Source organism: Petromyzon marinus, chromosome 83 (assembly GCF_048934315.1).
Source record: "Petromyzon marinus isolate PM22_M1 ecotype Great Lakes invasive population chromosome 83, UKy_Petmar_22M1.pri1.0, whole genome shotgun sequence".
In the NCBI taxonomy this organism is placed as follows: domain Eukaryota; kingdom Metazoa; phylum Chordata; class Hyperoartia; order Petromyzontiformes; family Petromyzontidae; genus Petromyzon; species Petromyzon marinus.
Window position 1 is genome coordinate 4,187,875 of NC_133748.1, and position 20,227 is coordinate 4,208,101.

The 20,227-nt window shown below is 47.2% G+C and overlaps 1 protein-coding gene across 1 annotated transcript in view; it reads right to left on the reverse strand.

The window, feature by feature from the left end:
• Positions 1 to 20,227, reverse strand: part of LOC116937414 (uncharacterized) — a 38,468-nt gene that overhangs the window by 15,988 nt on the left and 2,253 nt on the right. The window contains exons 2-8 of the mRNA XM_076057564.1: positions 18,630 to 18,823; positions 15,599 to 15,692; positions 15,014 to 15,142; positions 6,401 to 6,514; positions 3,416 to 3,526; positions 820 to 887; positions 410 to 695 (exon numbers count right to left, since the gene is read on the reverse strand). Of these exons, the coding sequence (XP_075913679.1) occupies positions 410 to 695; positions 820 to 887; positions 3,416 to 3,526; positions 6,401 to 6,514; positions 15,014 to 15,142; positions 15,599 to 15,692; positions 18,630 to 18,686 (859 nt within the window). The 5' untranslated portion in view covers positions 18,687 to 18,823. The remainder of the gene's footprint in view (positions 1 to 409; positions 696 to 819; positions 888 to 3,415; positions 3,527 to 6,400; positions 6,515 to 15,013; positions 15,143 to 15,598; positions 15,693 to 18,629; positions 18,824 to 20,227) is intronic.

The following is a 20,227-nucleotide window of genomic DNA, read 5'->3' on the forward strand; positions in this document are numbered from 1 at the left end:
TGGTGTAATTCCAGAGGTAGGCGGGGCCGAGGGTGGAGCCAGGCCGCGCTGGGAAGGATAAAAGGGGAGCTCCGATCGTATAACGGGCCTATCTGCAGGTAAAGTGGAACCCAAGTGATATATCTACGTCTTTGTCTTCGACATCGTGGGTCAGGCAGCACGTTGGTTGCTCTGACCCGATTATAGTTATCCTGTATGCGAGAGAAATAGGTGTATTGTGGTCCTATGTGTAACAAGAGAGATAGGTGTATTTAGTCTCGTGTGTAACGGTGTTGCACGAAGTGTAGAATTAACGTTGTTGCATCATAAATCGCGTCTCTGAAAAGATTCACTACAATTGTAACAAAAGCCATACAAAATCAATTCACTGCCAGTACGCAACTCTTGTTATAATGAACGTGGGTCATACCTCGGTTGTGAAGCCACCTCCACAGCTGCAAATAGTGCTTCCTCACAAAGAAGAGTGCTTCCCACAGTTCCTTACAGCCTGTGTCTCCTTTTTTTAAGAAGTGGTCCAGTATGTGCTCCACACACTCCTCTCCGTGCCTCTTCCTGGCTGCGTTGTAAACGTGGTGAGGAATCCACTCATAGTCCTTGAGATGCTCCAGGAGGTGTGAGGGATCTACTCCGATCCAGGCCTTGAGATTCTCTTGGTTCTCTCGGATGAGTTTCATTGTTTCACTCTTCTGGCTCCCCTGTAGTGGAGAACACGGGATCTGATTAATGAGGGATGAAGCCCACAGCTGTCCTTGTGAGTAAGCCTACACAATGAATAATGAATGTTGGAGTCAATGTGTAAACATGCTGCGTTCATTGTACCTGAACTTCAATGAACACAAGAGCAGCAAGTTCTTCGCCTTCATCATTATTCTTTCTATAAGCAATGCCTGTGAAATAAATGCCGTAAAATTAAGTTACAAACGATTCACTTAATACTTCATATGGTTGATAATTTCCTTCTGGTAGCAGAGCAAAACATTCAATTATTGGAACCCATATTCAATTCAAAGAGGTCATTTATACTACGAACATTTTAATACTGTTTTGAAAATGTCACAAATAAGTGGCTGCAGTGTTGCCGAATGAAAAGTAGTATTGAACGTTAGTGTCCAATCAGAAGTAATCAGTAGGAAACAACTAAAATAGAAGTGTAGCAGAGTGCTGTGAAACTGCAGACCAAGAAAGCAGCAAAGTCGTTCCCCACATTGTGCTGATGGACGCTAATCAGTGTCCCGGTGTTAAAAAGCATTTTCAGTGTCTCCACCACAAATTGATTTTCTCCCGTTCCCTTGCCGTTTCCACTCGACTCCTCAGCAATGATCTACGTTCATCATTCCCTGTAGTAGCCTTCTGGCTTATCTCTACACCTGCCACTGCTGAACAGTTCTTCCGAATATGATATTCCTTGTATCTTCCTAAACAAATATTAATTTCACGTTATTGCAAGCATCATATAACCATCTTCTTTTCTACCGCAATTCCATGATCTCTTAGTAAAGGACAAGTAATAAATATAACCTCATATAATACGTCTAACCGGTTTATCTGAGCAAATGTGTAAAGGGGTTTTTTTAAAGAACAAAGCCTGTTGAAAAATATGGATTTGGGAACCTCTAACATGTTGTCAAAGGTAGGAAAATTTTCGATGGCCACCAAAAATCTCAGCTCATAGTCAACAAACATAGCTGTCCATAAAAATAATTTTGGGTTAGATTGATATAAATGTTTCGTTAAACCCGACACCTGACACAGCCAATTAGCAAGGTTTAAGTTCACAAAATATGCCAATTAGTTACTAATTCAGCACACTGCTGTGTTGGACCTTAAACCCACAATATTTACAATTTGAATATGACGTTTCGCTGGTGATTACAACCAGCTTTGTCAGGTGATCATCAAAAATTGTGAAGAAGTCTTCCTGTTTCAGTCGTAAAGAGAGTAAATGTGAAGCCATCATTGTGAGCATATCAGGTGCCAGGACTATAAGGGGTTTAATGTAGTAATATAAATTACAATGGATCATGTTAACCTGAGAATATGCATTACCAATTATTAGTTGGGTTATTCACAGGTAACATAGTGGAATGAGTTTATGTTCACGTTGTTGTCCCTCCCCGAAACCTATGATTAGGATACATTAGATCTGAGATTATTCATATTGATCGGGAAAGCCTACGTGCTGCTAAAATGTTTATATTGAAGGTTAAGGCATTCATTTCCTATGAAAACAAATATTATTTATTGAAGAAAAATGTCCAAATATATTGGAGGCACAGACATTGTAATTCCGGAACACACATGTCATAGTGGCAGAACGATAGACAATTACAATTTTCATAATATCTGGATTTGCAAGTTAGTAACATTTTAAAGGAAACTTTTATGATGGAAACATTAGTCAAATTGTAATCTCATCTAATATTCTAGGCCTTATTAGATTCCTACAAGTCTCCAATACATGAAGTGCTCTCTCAGTTTGTATCTGATTCTTCATCAGATCCTGCATCATGTTACTATTTATACTTTCTCTTGTTCAACACTATCACTGAGCGTGTTTGGTAGAGGTGCGCTTGTCTATTGGAGTGATGAACAGTTCCCTCAAGGTGAGCTGCGATTAACTAGACGCTGATCAAGAGTTAACTGCATTTGTTTTGAAAGCGTTTAACATCGTAAAAAATTCTGGTAATTTCATTGGCAGAGTATTGAGTGAGATTCATGTATTTTGATTTAAAGCTTTCATGAATGCAGGGATTCATATTCTTGGTTCTTTCAGTAAAGCCACGTAGAAGGGAAACAATAAAATAATAAAAATAATAAACAATACAATTCTCACGACGTTTCGACTGCAACACAAGCAATCATTTTGCTGTGGTTTTCACACTTGATGATGCTTGCTTGTGTTGCAGTCGAAGCGTCGTGATAATTTTATTGTTTTATATTTTTATCATTTTATTGTTTCCCTTCTACGTGACTTTACCGAAAGAACCAAGAATATGAGATTCATGTCGTTGACTAAACTACTGATTGTGAATATGCACGCATATAGAACTCAGGATTTGGAGTCTTGTTTTGTGGCACGAAATTGAGATTAATGTTGCAGTGGCTGCAAATATACAACAATTAAACTGATGCAAGATGGCTCATTAAGTTCTGGTCTCGCATAATGAGATAGTAGAGTACATGGGTATGGTGTATTTTAACAATCAAATATAGGGAACACCTTACTCTTTTGTGTCAAAATATGTATGGTGAGAAATGACTAAACAATTATCTTATTATGTAACAGTTAGTCTCTGAATATCATTACTTAGAGCATGCACCTGGAAGATCTCAAGCGGTGTCGCCATGGTAGCATAAGAATACATTTTTATAGATTCATCCCGTTTTGGATATAATAATGGAACACTATACTTACCATAATGCTCCGATGTTTTTTTCAAAGTCAGCCATTTCCGTTTTGTCTTTAGTAGAAAGAGACTAAATGCAGACAGTACCAGTCCAAGGATAGACCCCAAAACTATAGCTGCTGCAGGTGCAGTGTAGTTTCCCAAAGGATGAGAAACAAACATCTGTCAAAACCAGAACATTTGAAGTCTAATCCACACCTGCTGATAACACATATCAGATCACATTATGTGTACATTTATTATTCGCACCATTCTTTTTTTGCAAGACTCTCATGAAGGAAGGTGCGGTGTTTCATAGACACTGTCTGCAATACGTTCTCAATAGGGAGCGAAGCTGCTATGTGGCTTCATGCACTTAACTCAATTGTGGGTACAGTAAACACTCACTATTCGCGAGTTCTGAATCCGTGGGTTTCGCGAGTAACTAAATGTATAATGACAATAAAGCCTGCATGCGGTGTGAGTGGACTATTGGCCATGGGAGATAATGACAGGGGAATCAGCCTACAGTGTGAATGCACTGGCGGCCACGGGAGGTAATGACAGGGGTATCAGTTGAGTGCGAAGGGACTGGTGGCTACGGGAATGATTGAGAAGGGAGCATGGTCAGGTCACGAAAGAGGACAGTAGAGTCTGCTGTGGAGCTAGCATCCAGAGTGAGCGAGAATGATCGAGAAGGGGGGCGTGGCCTCGGTTTGTATATAAAGGAGATTCTCAGGAGACTCGGGGCTATTGCCTGATGTCAAGTGAACGTGTCTTGAATAAAGTCCCATCTCAAGAGAAGTGTGCCAAGTCGTCATTACAAATGTGTAATGGGTTCAACTGAGTCGCAGATGTAGACTTTGGAGGCAATACATTTATTTAGTTCCAACACATGGGATAACTTCCCCTTAACAGAATAACAACCTTATGTGGTGACCACCTGGCTAACTGCACTCATGATTACGTAACTGCTACTATGGACCGGGACCAACGACTTCGGCCCGGGTCCACGTGTTGGAGACTCGTTGGATGGAGATTGTTGATGAAGGGTTTTTTTTCTGGATGAACAACAACCCTGATCCCTCTTGGGACCCGACTTATATTCTCTGAGTCATGGCCAGTTTCGCCCTTGGCCACGTCCACCTTCCAGAATTATTGGGAGGTTCTGGGTCCCAACCATGTGACCCCCCCTAGGCGCCTCTTGGGGACCCTCTGTCAACGTAGCCGGTCACGTGTCCTCCGGGGTCAACCAAAATGCTATGGCCTCACACAACCCTATCCTTCAGTCGGCACCCACACACCCTATCCTGCAGGGTTGGCATTGCACTTAAAGCGTGGTGCCATCCAGGGCTCTTATGCAGCACACACCGTGCTCCTCTAGGGCCGGTACTGCACCCACAGCATTGAGACATCCAGTAATGTCACTACAAATGTATACTAATTCCCTATTCGTGACCCACTGGACTTCAGTATTTGCGAGTGTACATGGTGCCAGACCACCAATGCAGTGATCCCACTAGGAACTCGCTATTGTGCAGGTTTACTTTATACTTACAATCCACTCGTTTATACATTTAGGTATGAACAAGTCGACTGAGTTGCATAAAATGCAGGAAAGTGTTGTGGCTCGTGTTCTAAAAAATCATAACTGTGCATTGCTATCAAACACCTGCATCTACTGAGTCAACCTCCTAAGCTCATCAACATCACCACCACCCTCCATCAGAGTAAAATCATCATCCAAGGTAGTTACAAAAAACACATGGTTGTTTATAACTATTTTTTTTCCAGGTAAGGCCCACTTGTCAGATATGACTTGGCCACAAATGATAGCTCAATGAAGTGGCTTATCGAGGGGTAATTTAACGCAGCCAAATCATCTAAATGCATGTTTCTAAATATGGAGGCGAAAAACCTGAGTACCCAGAGAAAAATCCATCTGACCACGGGGAGAACATCCAAACTCCAAAAATACAGGTGTCTGAGTTGGGATCGAACCCCCGACGTTACGTATACCAGGCAAGGAACCACTGGGGTGACCACTCGTACAATGAACGTCACCCCATTTTTCCAATTGGAACTAGGTTTCCTCATGAGCGAATTCTGCAATCGTGTGCATTTTCAAGAACAAATCCCTCGTGAATAGAGAGAGGGTTTTTCTGTGTACCTCAAATTTTGCGTAATTGGAAGCCAACACACTTGGCACACTCTTTTAGGAACAATATCACGGGATCTCTAATGTTCAGTGTGAACAATATGCAATGTAGTATTTATGGATAATATACCCATAATATTAATTAATGTGGTTGCTGGATTCGAACCCTGAACTTCTGCAACGACGCATTACCACTTAGCCATTCAAATTAAGATTGGCGTGAGTTGGTGAGGAGAGGCGGTGATGTCATGAGACGTCGGGGTGGTGAGTAGAAGGGTTTATGACGCCACGCGGGATTTGGGTGCAGCAGGGAGAGGGGGTGAATAATTGTCATTTCTTTTCCGCATACTGTTAACAGAGATAAAAATCTATATTTCTGTATGAAATAATCAGTTTACGAAATCATAAGAGTCTGTACATATTTGCCATCTTCTTACCATAGACATTCTGCGGGTTCCTAATAGTTAAATAATAGCAATGCTCACCTGATTTAAATAAGGCATTCCATACCCAGCGTATGCCTGAGGTCGCTGCATTTTGGTTCCACTGATTCTGCTACTGATAGTGATAAAGACGATGCTAGGTATGGTGATGATGCTGTCTCAAAGTTGTGAGTTGTAAATGAAACGTGCACAATGAATTCTGTTTTGGATTTCACCTTTCAAGAAAGATAATTTTACAGTTACTCTTGGTCATATTCACATTCAAACACGAGTCTGTATTTTGCCTTCATTCCTATGCAGCGAGCGTCTGCTATTTCAGTTACCAGACTGTTGTTGCTTTGACTGTCAAGATAACAAATCAACGTCTCTACTGCATAACTGATGGCACCGGTTCCAGTGGCTGGTTAGCTCACCTGTGTGGGGCTTTTCATGGAGACAAATCCCTGAGCCAGGGTCTCTCTTGAGCCCCTGAATGCACTGACACACGGTGTCCTGGGCCACGGAGCAGTTGTGAGCCACCTCCTCATCTGCAATGAGAAGCATCACATCAAACCACTAACCTCTCCATTCAAACCAAAGTCAATTTAATAGTTTTGTTTTTGCATCATCAGTCACTGAATGAGAGAAAACAATGGTTGCCAGTTTGCTGCACATATAGAAATATCTATAACAATAAGCATACCATTTAAGACTGGGAAAGAAAAGTAACCACTGCTGTGCAAGGTTAGCACACTGAACTTGTAAGCCAGAGGTCACTGGTTACATTAATAATTATCACTGTGTAATTAGAGAGCGCCATCTAGGAGGTTACAAGGGGTTCCTGCATGGCCACCGCTGGGTAATCGGTATCCAATCCTAAGCGGGGATTCCATCTGGGCCAAACGTAACGGGCAGAGTTGGAGAGAATAAACGGGAACCATCGGCAGGGTTCCACGAGGGGGCGTGGCTGAAGGTGGAGCTTAGCTCCGCCGAGAGGGATATAAGCGGAGGCAGGAGAGGACTCGGGGTCGGTGTGGGAAGCGTCGGGTCAGGACTGCATCGCTGCTCAACCTCTCCTCGCCGACGACCATGTGGTGAACTCCCAGCGAAGCAGCCGCTCCTCCCGGCACGCCGACAGCCAGCGGCAGTATCGGAGAGAGAGGGAGGCGTGCCACGACGGTGGACATAGAACGGCTCGTCAACGGCAGTAGAGAGAGAAAGGGAAAGGAGAGAGGAAGAGAGAGTGGAGATGTGCAGAGATTCTATAACTAAAAAGACGCCAATCAACAGTTGTCGTGATAGTCGTTTATTACAAATGTAAAAACAAATGCCTCTGTCCACCCCGCACAATACCATGTATCGTGAAACATCAATATATTCTCACATTGACTATTCAACTTAAGAAAAATTACTTATTAAAAATACAAAACGTAAAATAGTTAAGCTGATAGGCTGGTGTTTCATGCTAATATAGAGGTGTTAACTACGCGCTGTTGCGTAACCCGCGTTGCCACCAGGGCGGTGCAGCATTACCCCTGGGTACAACGGTTGGGGTCAGTTGAGGTGAAACGGATCGTGGCCAGGGTTTGGTGCGAACCAATCAGACGGTTCCACGTGGGAATGTATGATTGGTTCTACCTGGCCACGAAGGGGTATAAGACGGGTGACCCAACGGACCTCGAGGAGTTCTCTCCCTGCACGAAGACAGAAGACTGGGCTGAAGCCTAGCTAGGACCCTGGACCAGCCTTTCAGCCCTTCTAAGGGCTAAGGCTCGGCATACCCAGTGGTCAGGACCCACCGGGCCAGCGGTGGGTCAGATAGCCTCCCCTAGGTCCTAGCCGGAGGACTAGGATAGCGGTAGACGTGTGAGTCCCGCCAAGTCCGGAGGTTGTACCTCCTTAGGTATCAAGGAGGTTAGCGGTAGACGTGTGAGTCCCGCCAAGTCCGGAGGCTGTACCTCCCTAGGGTATCGGGTGAGGGGACCGAATATCCCTCTGTGTGTGTTAAGCATTGTATAAGGAAATAATACAATAAACAGAGTGTGCCTCCATAAGAAGTCTGCTCGTCCTTACAACACTACAACTGGAGTCAGAAGTGGTTGGAAATGGAAACCAGAAGTTCAGCCCACGCGCGGAGCCAGAACGAAGATAATGCTGTCTCACCTGCATGCACCGGCTGCTCCGCTGAAAACGCTGCCGCGTTGACGGCCGCCCAGCCACCGGTTGAGCAGCCGGTTGCTTCCCCTGCCATGGGGGACGGACTCAGGGCAGCACACGGCCGTCTCGCTCAACTCCTACACGCCGCGGCCTCCATTCTCGAAGAGATCAACTTGGAGGTTGCGGGCAGGCCGAGTCAACCGCCGGCAGACGTTCCCGCCATCGGCCAGGGCAGACATTTTGATTTTCCCGCCGGGGAACCACGTGATTCCGCCGGAAGCGGAAGCCAGGGGCATCCTGGGAACGCGGGGGGCCCATCACAACCCGCAACGTCATCAGCACGCGACGCTGCGAATTCAAGTTTCCCAGCGGACGCCGCGTCATCACTGTACCGACACGGTACAGTAGACTCGATCGGCCGGGAAATCGCCGATCTCCGGCTCGAGACGGTACAAGCTGAGGGGGAGACGACGTCCGCTCTCCAACAACGCCTGCCCATCTTCCGAGAATTCACATCTGAAGGGGGCGACTGGGCAGCGTTCCAGCGTCGCTTCCTGAGCCACCAAGAGATGGTAGGCTGGTCGGACGCACAGGCGCTCCGAGCACTACCGGCCACTTTGGATGACGACGCTCTCGCCTCGCTCCTCACCATCCCCAGGCAACAAAGGGTGACTCTTCAATCGGCCCTTCGACGGATGTCCGACGTGTACGGGCCTCCATCTGACGTCCGCAGCCGATTTTACGACAGGCGACGCCGCCCTAAAGAGTCTCCGTTGGCATTCCGGACCGCTCTACTGGCGATGGCAAGAGCGGGTTACCCTCGCATGGACGACGAGGCCATCAATGCCATCGTTCTCCAGAAAATGCTGGAGCTGGCGCGCGAGCTGCGCATCGTCATCCAAGCGGTGGACGACGACGGTATGTGCTCGCTACGAGCCGCTCGGTGCATCCACGCACATCTGCTGCTCCACACGGAATCGACCATCGCCGCCTCGGCTTCGACGTCGGAGCCTGCCAGCAGGGATGCCGAGTTCTCCCCCGACCGGGCCTTCATGGCGACCAGGTCAACGGGCCGGCGATCGTCCGACCACGCTGGTCGCCGCAACGACCAGCAGCGGGGATGGCCTGCTCCACGCGGCGACTTGACGTGCTTCAACTGTGGCCGACGAGGCCACATCTCCTCTGACTGCCGTGCGCCTCGACGACGCCCCTCCGCATCCCGGGGCCAGGACTACAGGACGTCCACGGCATCGCGGCAAAACCAGGCAAGTCGCGACGCCTCTCACGCTCGGCCCTCATTCACACCATACACACTGCAACGCACCATAAGAAGGGCTCGCGATTCGGCGTGTGATGGGGGGTATTCTGGCGTTTGTTCGCGGCCACTCGGACCTGGGCAGTGGTCTGAGTTGGCCCATAGGGTAGTCGCGGCGACGGCAGGTTCGTCCGTGGTTGTCGGATCAATCGAGGGTGTGGAATTTCGCGTGTTGGTCGATACTGGTGCGTCGGCTACGATCATTTCGGATCTGATTTACAATATACTGCCCGTACGATGCCGCCCCTTGGAACGGGTTTCTATCCCGTGTTTCGCCGCTAATGGCAGTTCACTTGGCATTATTGGGCAAATTCGGGCGCAAATTTCGATTGGAGACATTAAATTGGCAGGGCCTATTTTGGTCTCTTCTTCCCTCGCCGTGCCGTGTTTGTTAGGCACTGATTTTCTCGCGAAAATGCCTATTAAGATCCTTGTAGATCAAGGCTGCATCGAACTCCCGTCGGGTCGACGGATGGCGTTCTTGCCCACACCCTCACATCCGCGCATGGCTAGTGCCTCGGTGCAGGCGTGTGTTGCGAGCACAGTCCGCATTCCGCCAGGGACACAAATGCTCGTGCCCTTGCAACTTAAAAAACCGCTAGCCCCGGAGGCCTCGGCACATGGCATTTTGCTGGGGCCTTCAAACGCAGCTGCTAAGGGGTTAGATTTGGTGGCTGCACAGACCCTCGTAGCAGCCGACAGGGAGCCGTTCTTGCAGGTTTTGAATGTCGGATTGTCCACAACCGTCATTCCGCAAGGAACTGTGCTCGCTCACGCGACCCCGGTGCCGTTGGGGACCGGAGTCGCGGGACACGTGCGTGACACGCCGCAGGTCCCACCTCCTTCCAAATCGGATGAAAGATGGTTGGACGCGCTCTGCACAGACACGGGTGATCTGTCTCATTCGCAGCGAATTAAATTGCGCGCTCTTCTGCGAGAATTTTCCGATGTCTTTAGTAAATCTAAATTTGATATTGGCTGCACCAAGCTGCTGCGTCACCACATTGATACTGGTGACGCTGCCCCGATTCGACAAAACCCGTTTCGGCTTAGCCCGGCGGAGAAACAGCATGTTAAATCGGCTGTGGATGACATGCTGAAGGCCGATATAATTTCTCCCTCCACTAGTCCCTGGGGTGCTCCAATAGTGCTGGTCAAAAAGCACGATGGCAGTCTCCGTTTTTGCGTTGATTTTCGGCGCCTAAATAAAATCTCGGTAGCGGACGCCTACCCTCTCCCTCGTATGGACGAGTCATTGGATGCCCTGGCAGGGGCGCACTATTTCTCCACCTTGGACCTTCTGTCGGGGTTTTGGCAACTCCCCCTCGACGAATCGTCAAAACCTAAGACTGCTTTTCGGACACCACAGGGCCTTTTCGAGTTTAATAGATTGCCCATGGGTCTCCACTCGGCCCCAGCGACGTTCCAGAGGCTCATGGAGCTGGTCCTCGCTGGGCTCCAGTGGGACTCATGTCTCATTTATCTTGACGACGTCATCGTCTTTAGCCGCACGTTCGGCGAACACATCGAACGGTTGCGTGCTGTCTTCTTGAAAATGCGGGCCGCTAACTTGAAATTCAAGCCGCAGAAGTGTCACCTTCTGCGTGAGTCTGTGCGCTATCTGGGCCACATAGTTAGCCGCTCGGGCATTTCTACCGACCCTGAAAAAACCAAATGTGTTCAACATTGGCCGACCCCTACATCTGCGGGCGATGTTCGTAGTTTTATTGGTTTTGCGTCGTACTACCGCCGGTTTGTTGCTGGCTTCGCGACGATTGCCAAGCCGCTCCACGCCCTTACGTCAAAAGGGGTGGCGTTTCATTGGGGGGACGCAGAACAGGCTGCGTTCGACTCCTTGCGGAACGCGCTCGTGACGGCACCGTCCCTTGCGTACCCCGATTTTTCCGTGCCATTCGTGTTGGACACCGACGCTAGCAATACGGGGATTGGGGGTGTTCTGTCACAAAAAGTTGATGGCATTGAAAGGGTTGTTGCCTATGGTAGCAGAGTCTTGTCTCTTGCTGAACAAAGATACTGTGTGACCAGACGTGAGCTGCTGGCCATTGTTTTTTTTATTCAGCAATACAGGCCGTACCTGTATGGTCAGCATTTTACCGTGCGATCTGATCATTCGGCTTTACAGTACGCTCTTCGGGTTGACCAACCGTCCGGGCAGCTTTCTCGGTGGCTCGAAGTCCTTCAGGACTACGATTTCAATGTCACTTACCGTAGGGGTGCACAACACACGAATGCCGATGCGTTGTCTCGCCTTCCGCCGGCTCAAAAATGTGCGTGTTTTTTGGGCTCGGGCCGTTGTAAGCCGCCACTGCCTGCGCAGGTCGCGCCTCTCACAACGGTGTCAGCCGCACTTCCCGCCGCCTCAGCGCCGATGTTGGATCATGCAGATCCAATGGCCAGTGACGATTTGCTGGGGCTAACTTTGGCCGAATGGGGTCGGCACCAGGGCGAGGACATGTCATTATTGAGGTTGCGTCGCCACGCGAATAATGCGGTTCCAAGACAGGGCAAATTTAATTCATTTGTCATGAAGCGCGGCTTGTTGATGCATTGGGATGCTGACTCGTGTCAACATAAAATCGTCGTGCCATCCGCCTTGCGATGCAAGGCCGTATGGGCGGCGCATGAGCGTTTATTGCACCTGGGTGTTCATAAGACCATTGGGTTGTTGCGGTTGCAATTTTTCTGGCCGGGCATGCTGCGCGACGTCACTGACATTTTGCTGGGATGCACCCATTGTGCGCAACGTAAACCGCCGGCTAAACCGGCATGCCCACCCCTGCAACCCATTTCGGTCTCTCGTATAAATGAGTTGGTGGCTCTTGATATTTTGGGCCCTTTTCCTACTACGCCACGGGGTAATAAGTACCTTCTGGTTGGGGTAGAGTATTTTACACGGTGGCCTATGGCCTGGGCCCTCCCCAACCAGTCGGCGGCGGCCGTTGTGGACGCCTTTGTTCAAGGCTACGTCCTGGACAAGGGTGCACCAGAACGGTTGCTGACCGATCAGGGAAGAAATTTTTCAGGAGCCTTGCTGACTGATGTGTGCCGCCTGTTGGGCACTAAGAAAGTGCGCACTTCGCCCTACCATCCCCAGACCGACGGCATGGTGGAGCGCCTTCATAGAACTCTCACCGCTATGTTATGCCATCAGGTCGATGAATCCCACCTCGATTGGGACTTGCAGGTTCCGGGGGTCCTCGCCGCATACCGTATGGCACCTCACGCGGCGACGGGATTTTCCCCGTTCTTTCTAATGTACGGCAGGGATGCCTTTCCTCCCGCCGACGTTCGGCTGGAAATCGAACAGCCACCGCAAAAGTCAAAGCTCGTTGACCACTTGCGATTCAACCTCCGTAAGTTGGCCGAGGCACGGGAGGCCGCCATTGAAAATTCGGCTTCCCGCCAACGGGCGAATTTGCGACTGCGGGACCCTCGGTCGTACACGCATCGGTGGGCACCGGGAGACAGGGCATGGCTCCACTGCCCCCAGGTGCCGGTGTCCACATCGGCCAAACTCCTCAGACCATGGCGAGGCCCGGTTGAGGTAGTGGAAGTCCTGCGTCCCCAATGTGTTAAAATTAGCTGGGGACGGCGTCGCTGGTGCGTTCACCCTTCTCGGTTAAAACCCTTCGTCACGCCACGCGTCCCTCCACAACACACACGACATGGGGGCCGAGTGTGCGACGCGTCCGACGAGCCGGATGTTGCCCCGTTGGTGCCTAACCCACAGCGCAGGCGTGTTATTCCTCCTGCAGATGACGTGGGAGTGACGGCTCCATGCAGGCCAACGTTCGGCCTCAATGGACCGTGGAGCAGCACGTGTCCCCGTGGAGATGCCTAAAGGCCCACCGGATGCTCTGGCTCATCCTCCTCCTTCCCTTGTGCCGCCGACAAAGCCTGCCATCCCCTACGATGGCCCCGCGAAACGCACGCGCGCGAAATCTCGCCGGTTGTTATGTTATTTTGGCATGTCTTGTGCCTTGTACATACGTTATGTTGTTAAGGGGGGGTATTTATAGGGGCTTAATTGTTCTTGTTGTTCGTGAGGCACACTCACAATTCTTCTACCGTTGGTAATTTCAAAGTTTCCCATTGTTGCAGCCGGGACGGCTGGAGCTTCCGAAGGAGGGGGTGATGTAGAGGTGTTAACTACGCGCTGTTGCGTAACCCGCGTTGCCACCAGGGCGGTGCAGCATTACCCCTGGGTACAACGGTTGGGGTCAGTTGAGGTGAAACGGATCGTGGCCAGGGTTTGGTGCGAACCAATCAGACGGTTCCACGTGGGAATGTATGATTGGTTCTACCTGGCCACGAAGGGGTATAAGACGGGTGACCCAACGGACCTCGAGGAGTTCTCTCCCTGCACGAAGACAGAAGACTGGGCTGAAGCCTAGCTAGGACCCTGGACCAGCCTTTCAGCCCTTCTAAGGGCTAAGGCTCGGCATACCCAGTGGTCAGGACCCACCGGGCCAGCGGTGGGTCAGATAGCCTCCCCTAGGTCCTAGCCGGAGGACTAGGATAGCGGTAGACGTGTGAGTCCCGCCAAGTCCGGAGGTTGTACCTCCTTAGGTATCAAGGAGGTTAGCGGTAGACGTGTGAGTCCCGCCAAGTCCGGAGGCTGTACCTCCCTAGGGTATCGGGTGAGGGGACCGAATATCCCTCTGTGTGTGTTAAGCATTGTATAAGGAAATAATACAATAAACAGAGTGTGCCTCCATAAGAAGTCTGCTCGTCCTTACAACACTACACTAACACCCTTGGAGTTACCATTGAGAGGTGGAATACCTCTTCCAAGACGTCTGGGCAGTGTGGCAGTCGGCCAAATACCCTCCAGAGGGGCTGTCTTGGGCAATAACAAAATAGTATGCTAACCTCTTCCAAGATAGCTGGTCTTCTTGGAAGAGTAGGCCACATATCTGGTAATTAATTGCTAAAATAGTTACCAGTTTTGATTTGACAACCCTTGGCGGAATGCAGACGACTGTGATTTGACCATTTTCAGAGGTTATATTCATGTTATCCAATATGTACCTGAGAAAACATCCAAGAAATATAGTCCTCTTTGTCCCCTGTTGAGGTTGTTTGTTCATACTTCACCACACAGAGCAGGTTGGTAAAGGTGAGGAACATAGATGTAGGAAAATACTACAGAAAAAAATACAGTCCAATTGATTTTGCTGCACTCCTCAGTACGTAGCCCTGTAGCGGTCTATATCACGAGTTCTATGCATGGTTGACCCCCACTTAAGCACTTTCCAGCCTCAAACTTGTTTAGCTTCTGATATCTGATGAGATCAGTTACATACCCGAGAATGTGTCATTGGCAGGACATTATTAATTGCTACAGATTCACAAACCAGGATATCAGCACTGCTGGTATCTTGGTCTGTTTGATATCCTGTTTTGTTTCTTCACTGTACACCCCAAATATAACTTATCTGCCTTATTACAAGATGCTGATGGCACTATTGGAATATGATGCATACAAAGAGATACATCTCAAAAGCACACAATGCAGATATGGCAGTAACCTACTTGCTGTGCTGTCATTTACCTTGTCCGCAACTGCTGCACGGTGCACACTTCTCCTCATGGTTGACTCTGCTCATGAAGCTGCCCTCAGGGCATAGATCACACCTCGCTCTCCTTTTATTAGCTGCACAGTCGAACATCTTGTATGTCCCTGGAGGACAACGCAGCATGAGCAGGCCAAGACAAAATACCTCACTTTTGTATTGGTGCTGGACTAAACGTCCAAGCAGGAACTGATTCTTTGGGAGACAGAGTGGACAAACTTTAAGCACGCGCCTTTTAGGAACAATGCATCAACTCGATGCATATTGTTGTGTTTTTTTATTTATTACAAATTAACCCGTCTGGTGGGGCCACTGGAATGGCACTCCCAATTGGAGTTCCTTCACACATCTGTAGTGCGTCAACCTGGCCACCAAACAGGCACCTGAGTGCCATGCTTTTTGTTTCACACAGCAGTAGGGGTAGGGCAACGGTTCTCAACCTGTCTGCAAAGTCATGAAAAGTTCTCCACGGACTTCTGCTGTTTTCATTGTTACCGTGACAATCGAATGCCAAGGGGAGGGAAGTGTTATGACCCTGGATGGCCACGTCTGTGTTGCTTTACCTGCAGGGCACAGCTCACAACAGATGCCTCGTTGTGATTTGTAGAATCCATCACCGCACTCCTTGGCAAGAGACAATTTGTGCAGTAAAGAGATCTGCAGAACGGATCCATACAGAATGATTGGGCAATCAGGCGGAGGAACTGAACAGCAATACGATCCAGCTAAATGAATCATAAATATGCGCCGTCTGCTTCACTCATATTAAAGATGCCCTGACATTCGCACCTTCAATTAGCACGGTTGGATGCGTAGGGTGTAAAAGAAGTTCAACCAACATACGTAATTTGAAAGGAGCCAGCCATTGTATGACGTGCCACAATCTAAATTTGCCAAATGTAAATTACCTGCTATACTCAATTGGGGAAAGCACCAATCATTGCCCCCGACTGACAGACTAATGCCCATTTGTAGGCCAGGTGCTGAGTTACCTTGTGATGTGTTTATGTTGCCTATAATTTGCACTCCTGTCATGCTTTTCTATATCTTGCAATTTCACGCCTGTCCTTGTCACGGCTGGTGGAAGGGCCTCAACTACTGGGAGCTCCAGGGGGTATTTGTCGACCCTTCCATGCTCACCAAACGTCTTGGAAGAGGTAGGGGAATTCCCAATTCAACCCATCACATCATCTTATCCTATCAAGGATGTGTATATATCGTCTTATGAATAACTTGAGACCTGACGATCAGACTTAACTGCGATGAACTCATTTACACTGCTGGGTGGACAGAGGTGGTGGTGTAGATTTAAATTGAGCCACAGACCACTGTATGGAATGTTCAGTGTGCTCACGACTACACCATGACAGCCCCCTTAATTTATCAGTTAAAAAAGTACAAATCTTCGTGCCCTTGACATTTATATATTTGTTGCAAAGTGACAATCAGTTATTTTATGTTTTAGCAGTTACCAGGAATGCAACAAATACCCTAATTTCCCTCACAAATTCAGCAAATATATTAAGATCCATCAGCCTGTTGGCTCTTCAGACAAATTATATCCTTTTAAAGCTTGACTGCAAGGATTCATCTTCTTTGGTTCTTTCAGTAAAGTCACGTAGAATGAGAATAAAATAATAAGATAAAAAATAAAATTCTCACGACGTTTCGGCCACAACACAAGTGGCCATCTTCAGGTGAAAGGAGCAAATCCATTGTAGCTCTGTCGTCCCGACAGGTTTGCTCCTTTCACTTGAAGAAGGCCACTTGTGTTGTGGCCGAAACGTCGTGAGAATTTTATTGTTTTATTTTATTATTTTATTCTCATTCTACGTGACTTTACCGAAAGAACCAAAGAAGATAAATTCTACCCAGTTGTATTTGTTAAAGCAAGAACACTGTGGAGCGGTTTTGAACTTCTGGTTAACATAAGCAGGCAGGCTTTTTAACAAATGGAGCAATATACTACATATAAACTATTGGGCCCTGGTCAACACAATAACTAATGAAGTGTATACCCTCATCATGAATTGGCATGAAACATTAAAGATAAACGCAACGATACACAAAGCTACAATCTCTTTTCACATAGATGTTAAACTATTGTAACGGTTTAGTCTATTGGCCTATTGGCTTTCCATACCAAGTATGATTGGTGGATTACACAGAGATTGTTGTGTGCAGAGAGACAAACTTGCTGGGCTCTGAGGAGCCACATTATTTTCTGACCACTGAACATTGCACTCATGCAGCATTGTCTAGATCCACTGCCTGCTGAGACTCTCATCCATGCCGTTATTCTTGCTTGGACTACTGTGACTCCTTCTTCCATGGTCCAGGTTACAGATGATTCAGAATGATTCTCTAAAGCTCCTCAACCATAGACACAAACGTGGTCGCATCACGCCAATACTGCATTCTCTCCACTGGCTTTCTGCCAAATCTCAGATTCACTGAAATATTGCAGCGACTGTTGTTCTATTCGTCATGATCTTTCCCCTGTCTCTTACCTCTCCCCTCTCATCTCACTATTTTCATCGCCACGCACTCTCCTACTCGTCCCTACTCATCTCACCATTTCTCCCCTCCATGCAGTCTCCTACCTCCCATCAAACCACTCTCCTACCTCTGCACTCCCATCTCTCTTCCTGAAGTTCACAAACTTAACACTGAACGTATAATTTACTGTCTTGCCATATGGTACAAGAACAAGCCAATAGGTATTACATCTCAGTAGACCGTCTCCTAGATGTACGTCAGCTCTCTCTATATTAGCCTAATTAAAATCAGTTATTTTTCCATTACCAGTAAATGGATGAATAAAAAAGTTACTGGATTACCAAACGCATAAATGTCTTGAAAAATAATCAAAACAGTTTTACTTTTATAACCGACAATTGAAGGAGCTACCGTGGTGTAGTGGAAACTTATTGGCCATTCACAGGCGGCTGTGTGGTGCCATAAATTTTAATAACATGCAGTCAACTCTCAATTGCAATGTACAACGCGTTGATAGGGTAGTGGTGCTACAAGTTGATGTAGGGTGGGTATGGAGACATTTGGGGACCGTATGGGAGGTCAGTGGTGCTGTGGTGGTGAGTGTATGTGACTGGTGGGGTGTGGAAGAGGGTGTTGCTGTATGCTGATGAGTGATGGGGTGTAGAGGTGATTGGTGCTGTGTGGAAGGGAGTGGTCATGTATGGAGGTGAGTTGAAAACCTGGTTTAGTCACAGTTCAGCCTATATTTGTCTCTATGCGAGTCGGTGCCTCTGTATAATTGTATTCCTCTGTGTCACTCTCTGAGTTTATGTGACTCTATGTCACTCTATGGGTCTCCATAGAAGGGCATAGGTATCCGTGCGAGTATGCATCTTTGTGTGAGCCCAAGCATTTTGTTGTGAATCTTTGTGTCTCTGCGCGAATAAATGGATCTCAATATAGAAATACAGATTTCGATATAAGTCGTTGGTGACAGGGCTTGAGTATCCGGTTAAACCGCAGGTGGCTGAAACCTTGATATGAATCCAGGACCTCAGCGACACGTGAACCCTTTAACTGACAAATGACTGAGACAATGTGAGTGGTCGTCCTCACCATGAGGAGAAGTTTTACTCCCATCGTGAGCCCCGTTGGGTTTCTCCGCGAGGTCATGATACTCCGCTCTCCACGCCGCAGATGCTCAAACTCCTCCGTCGCTTGTCCAGCTCGTGTCCAGCTCAAAATATGAATCCAGACAGTGCGACCTTAATTTACAGGCCTCGATGTTTTGCTGCATTCTTTGCAAGCATCTGTTGAAAATAAAATCACTCTGGATTATTATTTCGAATTATAGGATCAGGTCAAGACAATGCTCGATGGTGGTTGCAAATGAAGTAGTATCAAATGATTGTGTTGTTGAGCACACGCCCAATATCCCAATAGGTTGCCAACAATACCATAGTGAGACTGTAATTTGTTGATAACTAAAGGGGGATAAACCATGCCTCCTCAGTCAAGGATTCATGGTTGGGTAGCAGAACGCCCAATAAAATAATGAAAAAGAGTAATAGAAGGAAAGTTCATCCGATGAGGCGACTGTAGATCATTGGCAAGTCTATAGGTACATGGAATCAAGTCTAGATTTGAAGCGTTCGTGACTGCAAGGATCCATACTCTTTGGTTCTATTCGGTAAAGTCAAGTGACTTTACCGAATAGAACCAAAGAGTATGGAATCAAGTAGCCAGAGTGCCCAGATGAACGGGCTAGCAAAGACTCAATGCTCGTAATGATGGTTAATATATTTCAAAATTACATCGTGAACACGACGTAACAGATGTTTCATCTATGGTCATGACATCTGCCTTGAGTGGGTCGTTGAGTGAGTGTGACCTGCAGTGTGGTGATTGAAGAGAGAACGGATGAGACAACAGGGGCATTCTGGTAGACCGAGACCTCAACATGGATGGAAGGATCGATGAGTGAAGTTCACGGGAACACTAAAAATGATAGTGGTAGCGATAGAAGAGTGATAAGGAGGTGACTGACGACTGAAGCAGGAACTGAGAGCTCCAACCCAAATGCGACAATTCCAAATTTGGCCGAATTTGTACTTTGTACAGTAATCATTGTTTCCGATTTAAAAAAAGAATGTGGCACGGAAAAGAAAGGCTTTGTTGCCTCGTATATGAGTATGTTGAACTTGTTTTGCATCGTATGTAGCCAACCGTGCTCAATCTGAAATAGGATTGTTGTGTCAACCATATTAGTGGATATGAATATTATTATTCTTAGCTCTTTCGGCAAAAGTCACGTTGAAGGGAAACAATAAAATAATAAAATATATTATTGTTAAACATGATGGATGGGAATGTAATTTCTGGAGTTGCGAGTATTGCATTATATCATTGACTTTACTTGATATTATATTCTTAGTTTTTTCGGTAAAGTCACGTTGAAGAGAAACAACAAAATAACAAAATATATATAAAACAATAAAAATTCTCACGACGTTTCGACCATAACTCAAACGGTCATCATCGTGAGAATTTTTATTGTTTTATATATATTTTGTTATTTTGTTGTTTCTCTTCAACGTGACTTTACCGAAAAAACTAAGAATATGAATTACTGCAGTCACGAAAGCTTTAAATCAAAATTTACTTGATATTGTTGCCATTTATATGAAACTAGCGGTAAGTACCCGGCGTTTCCC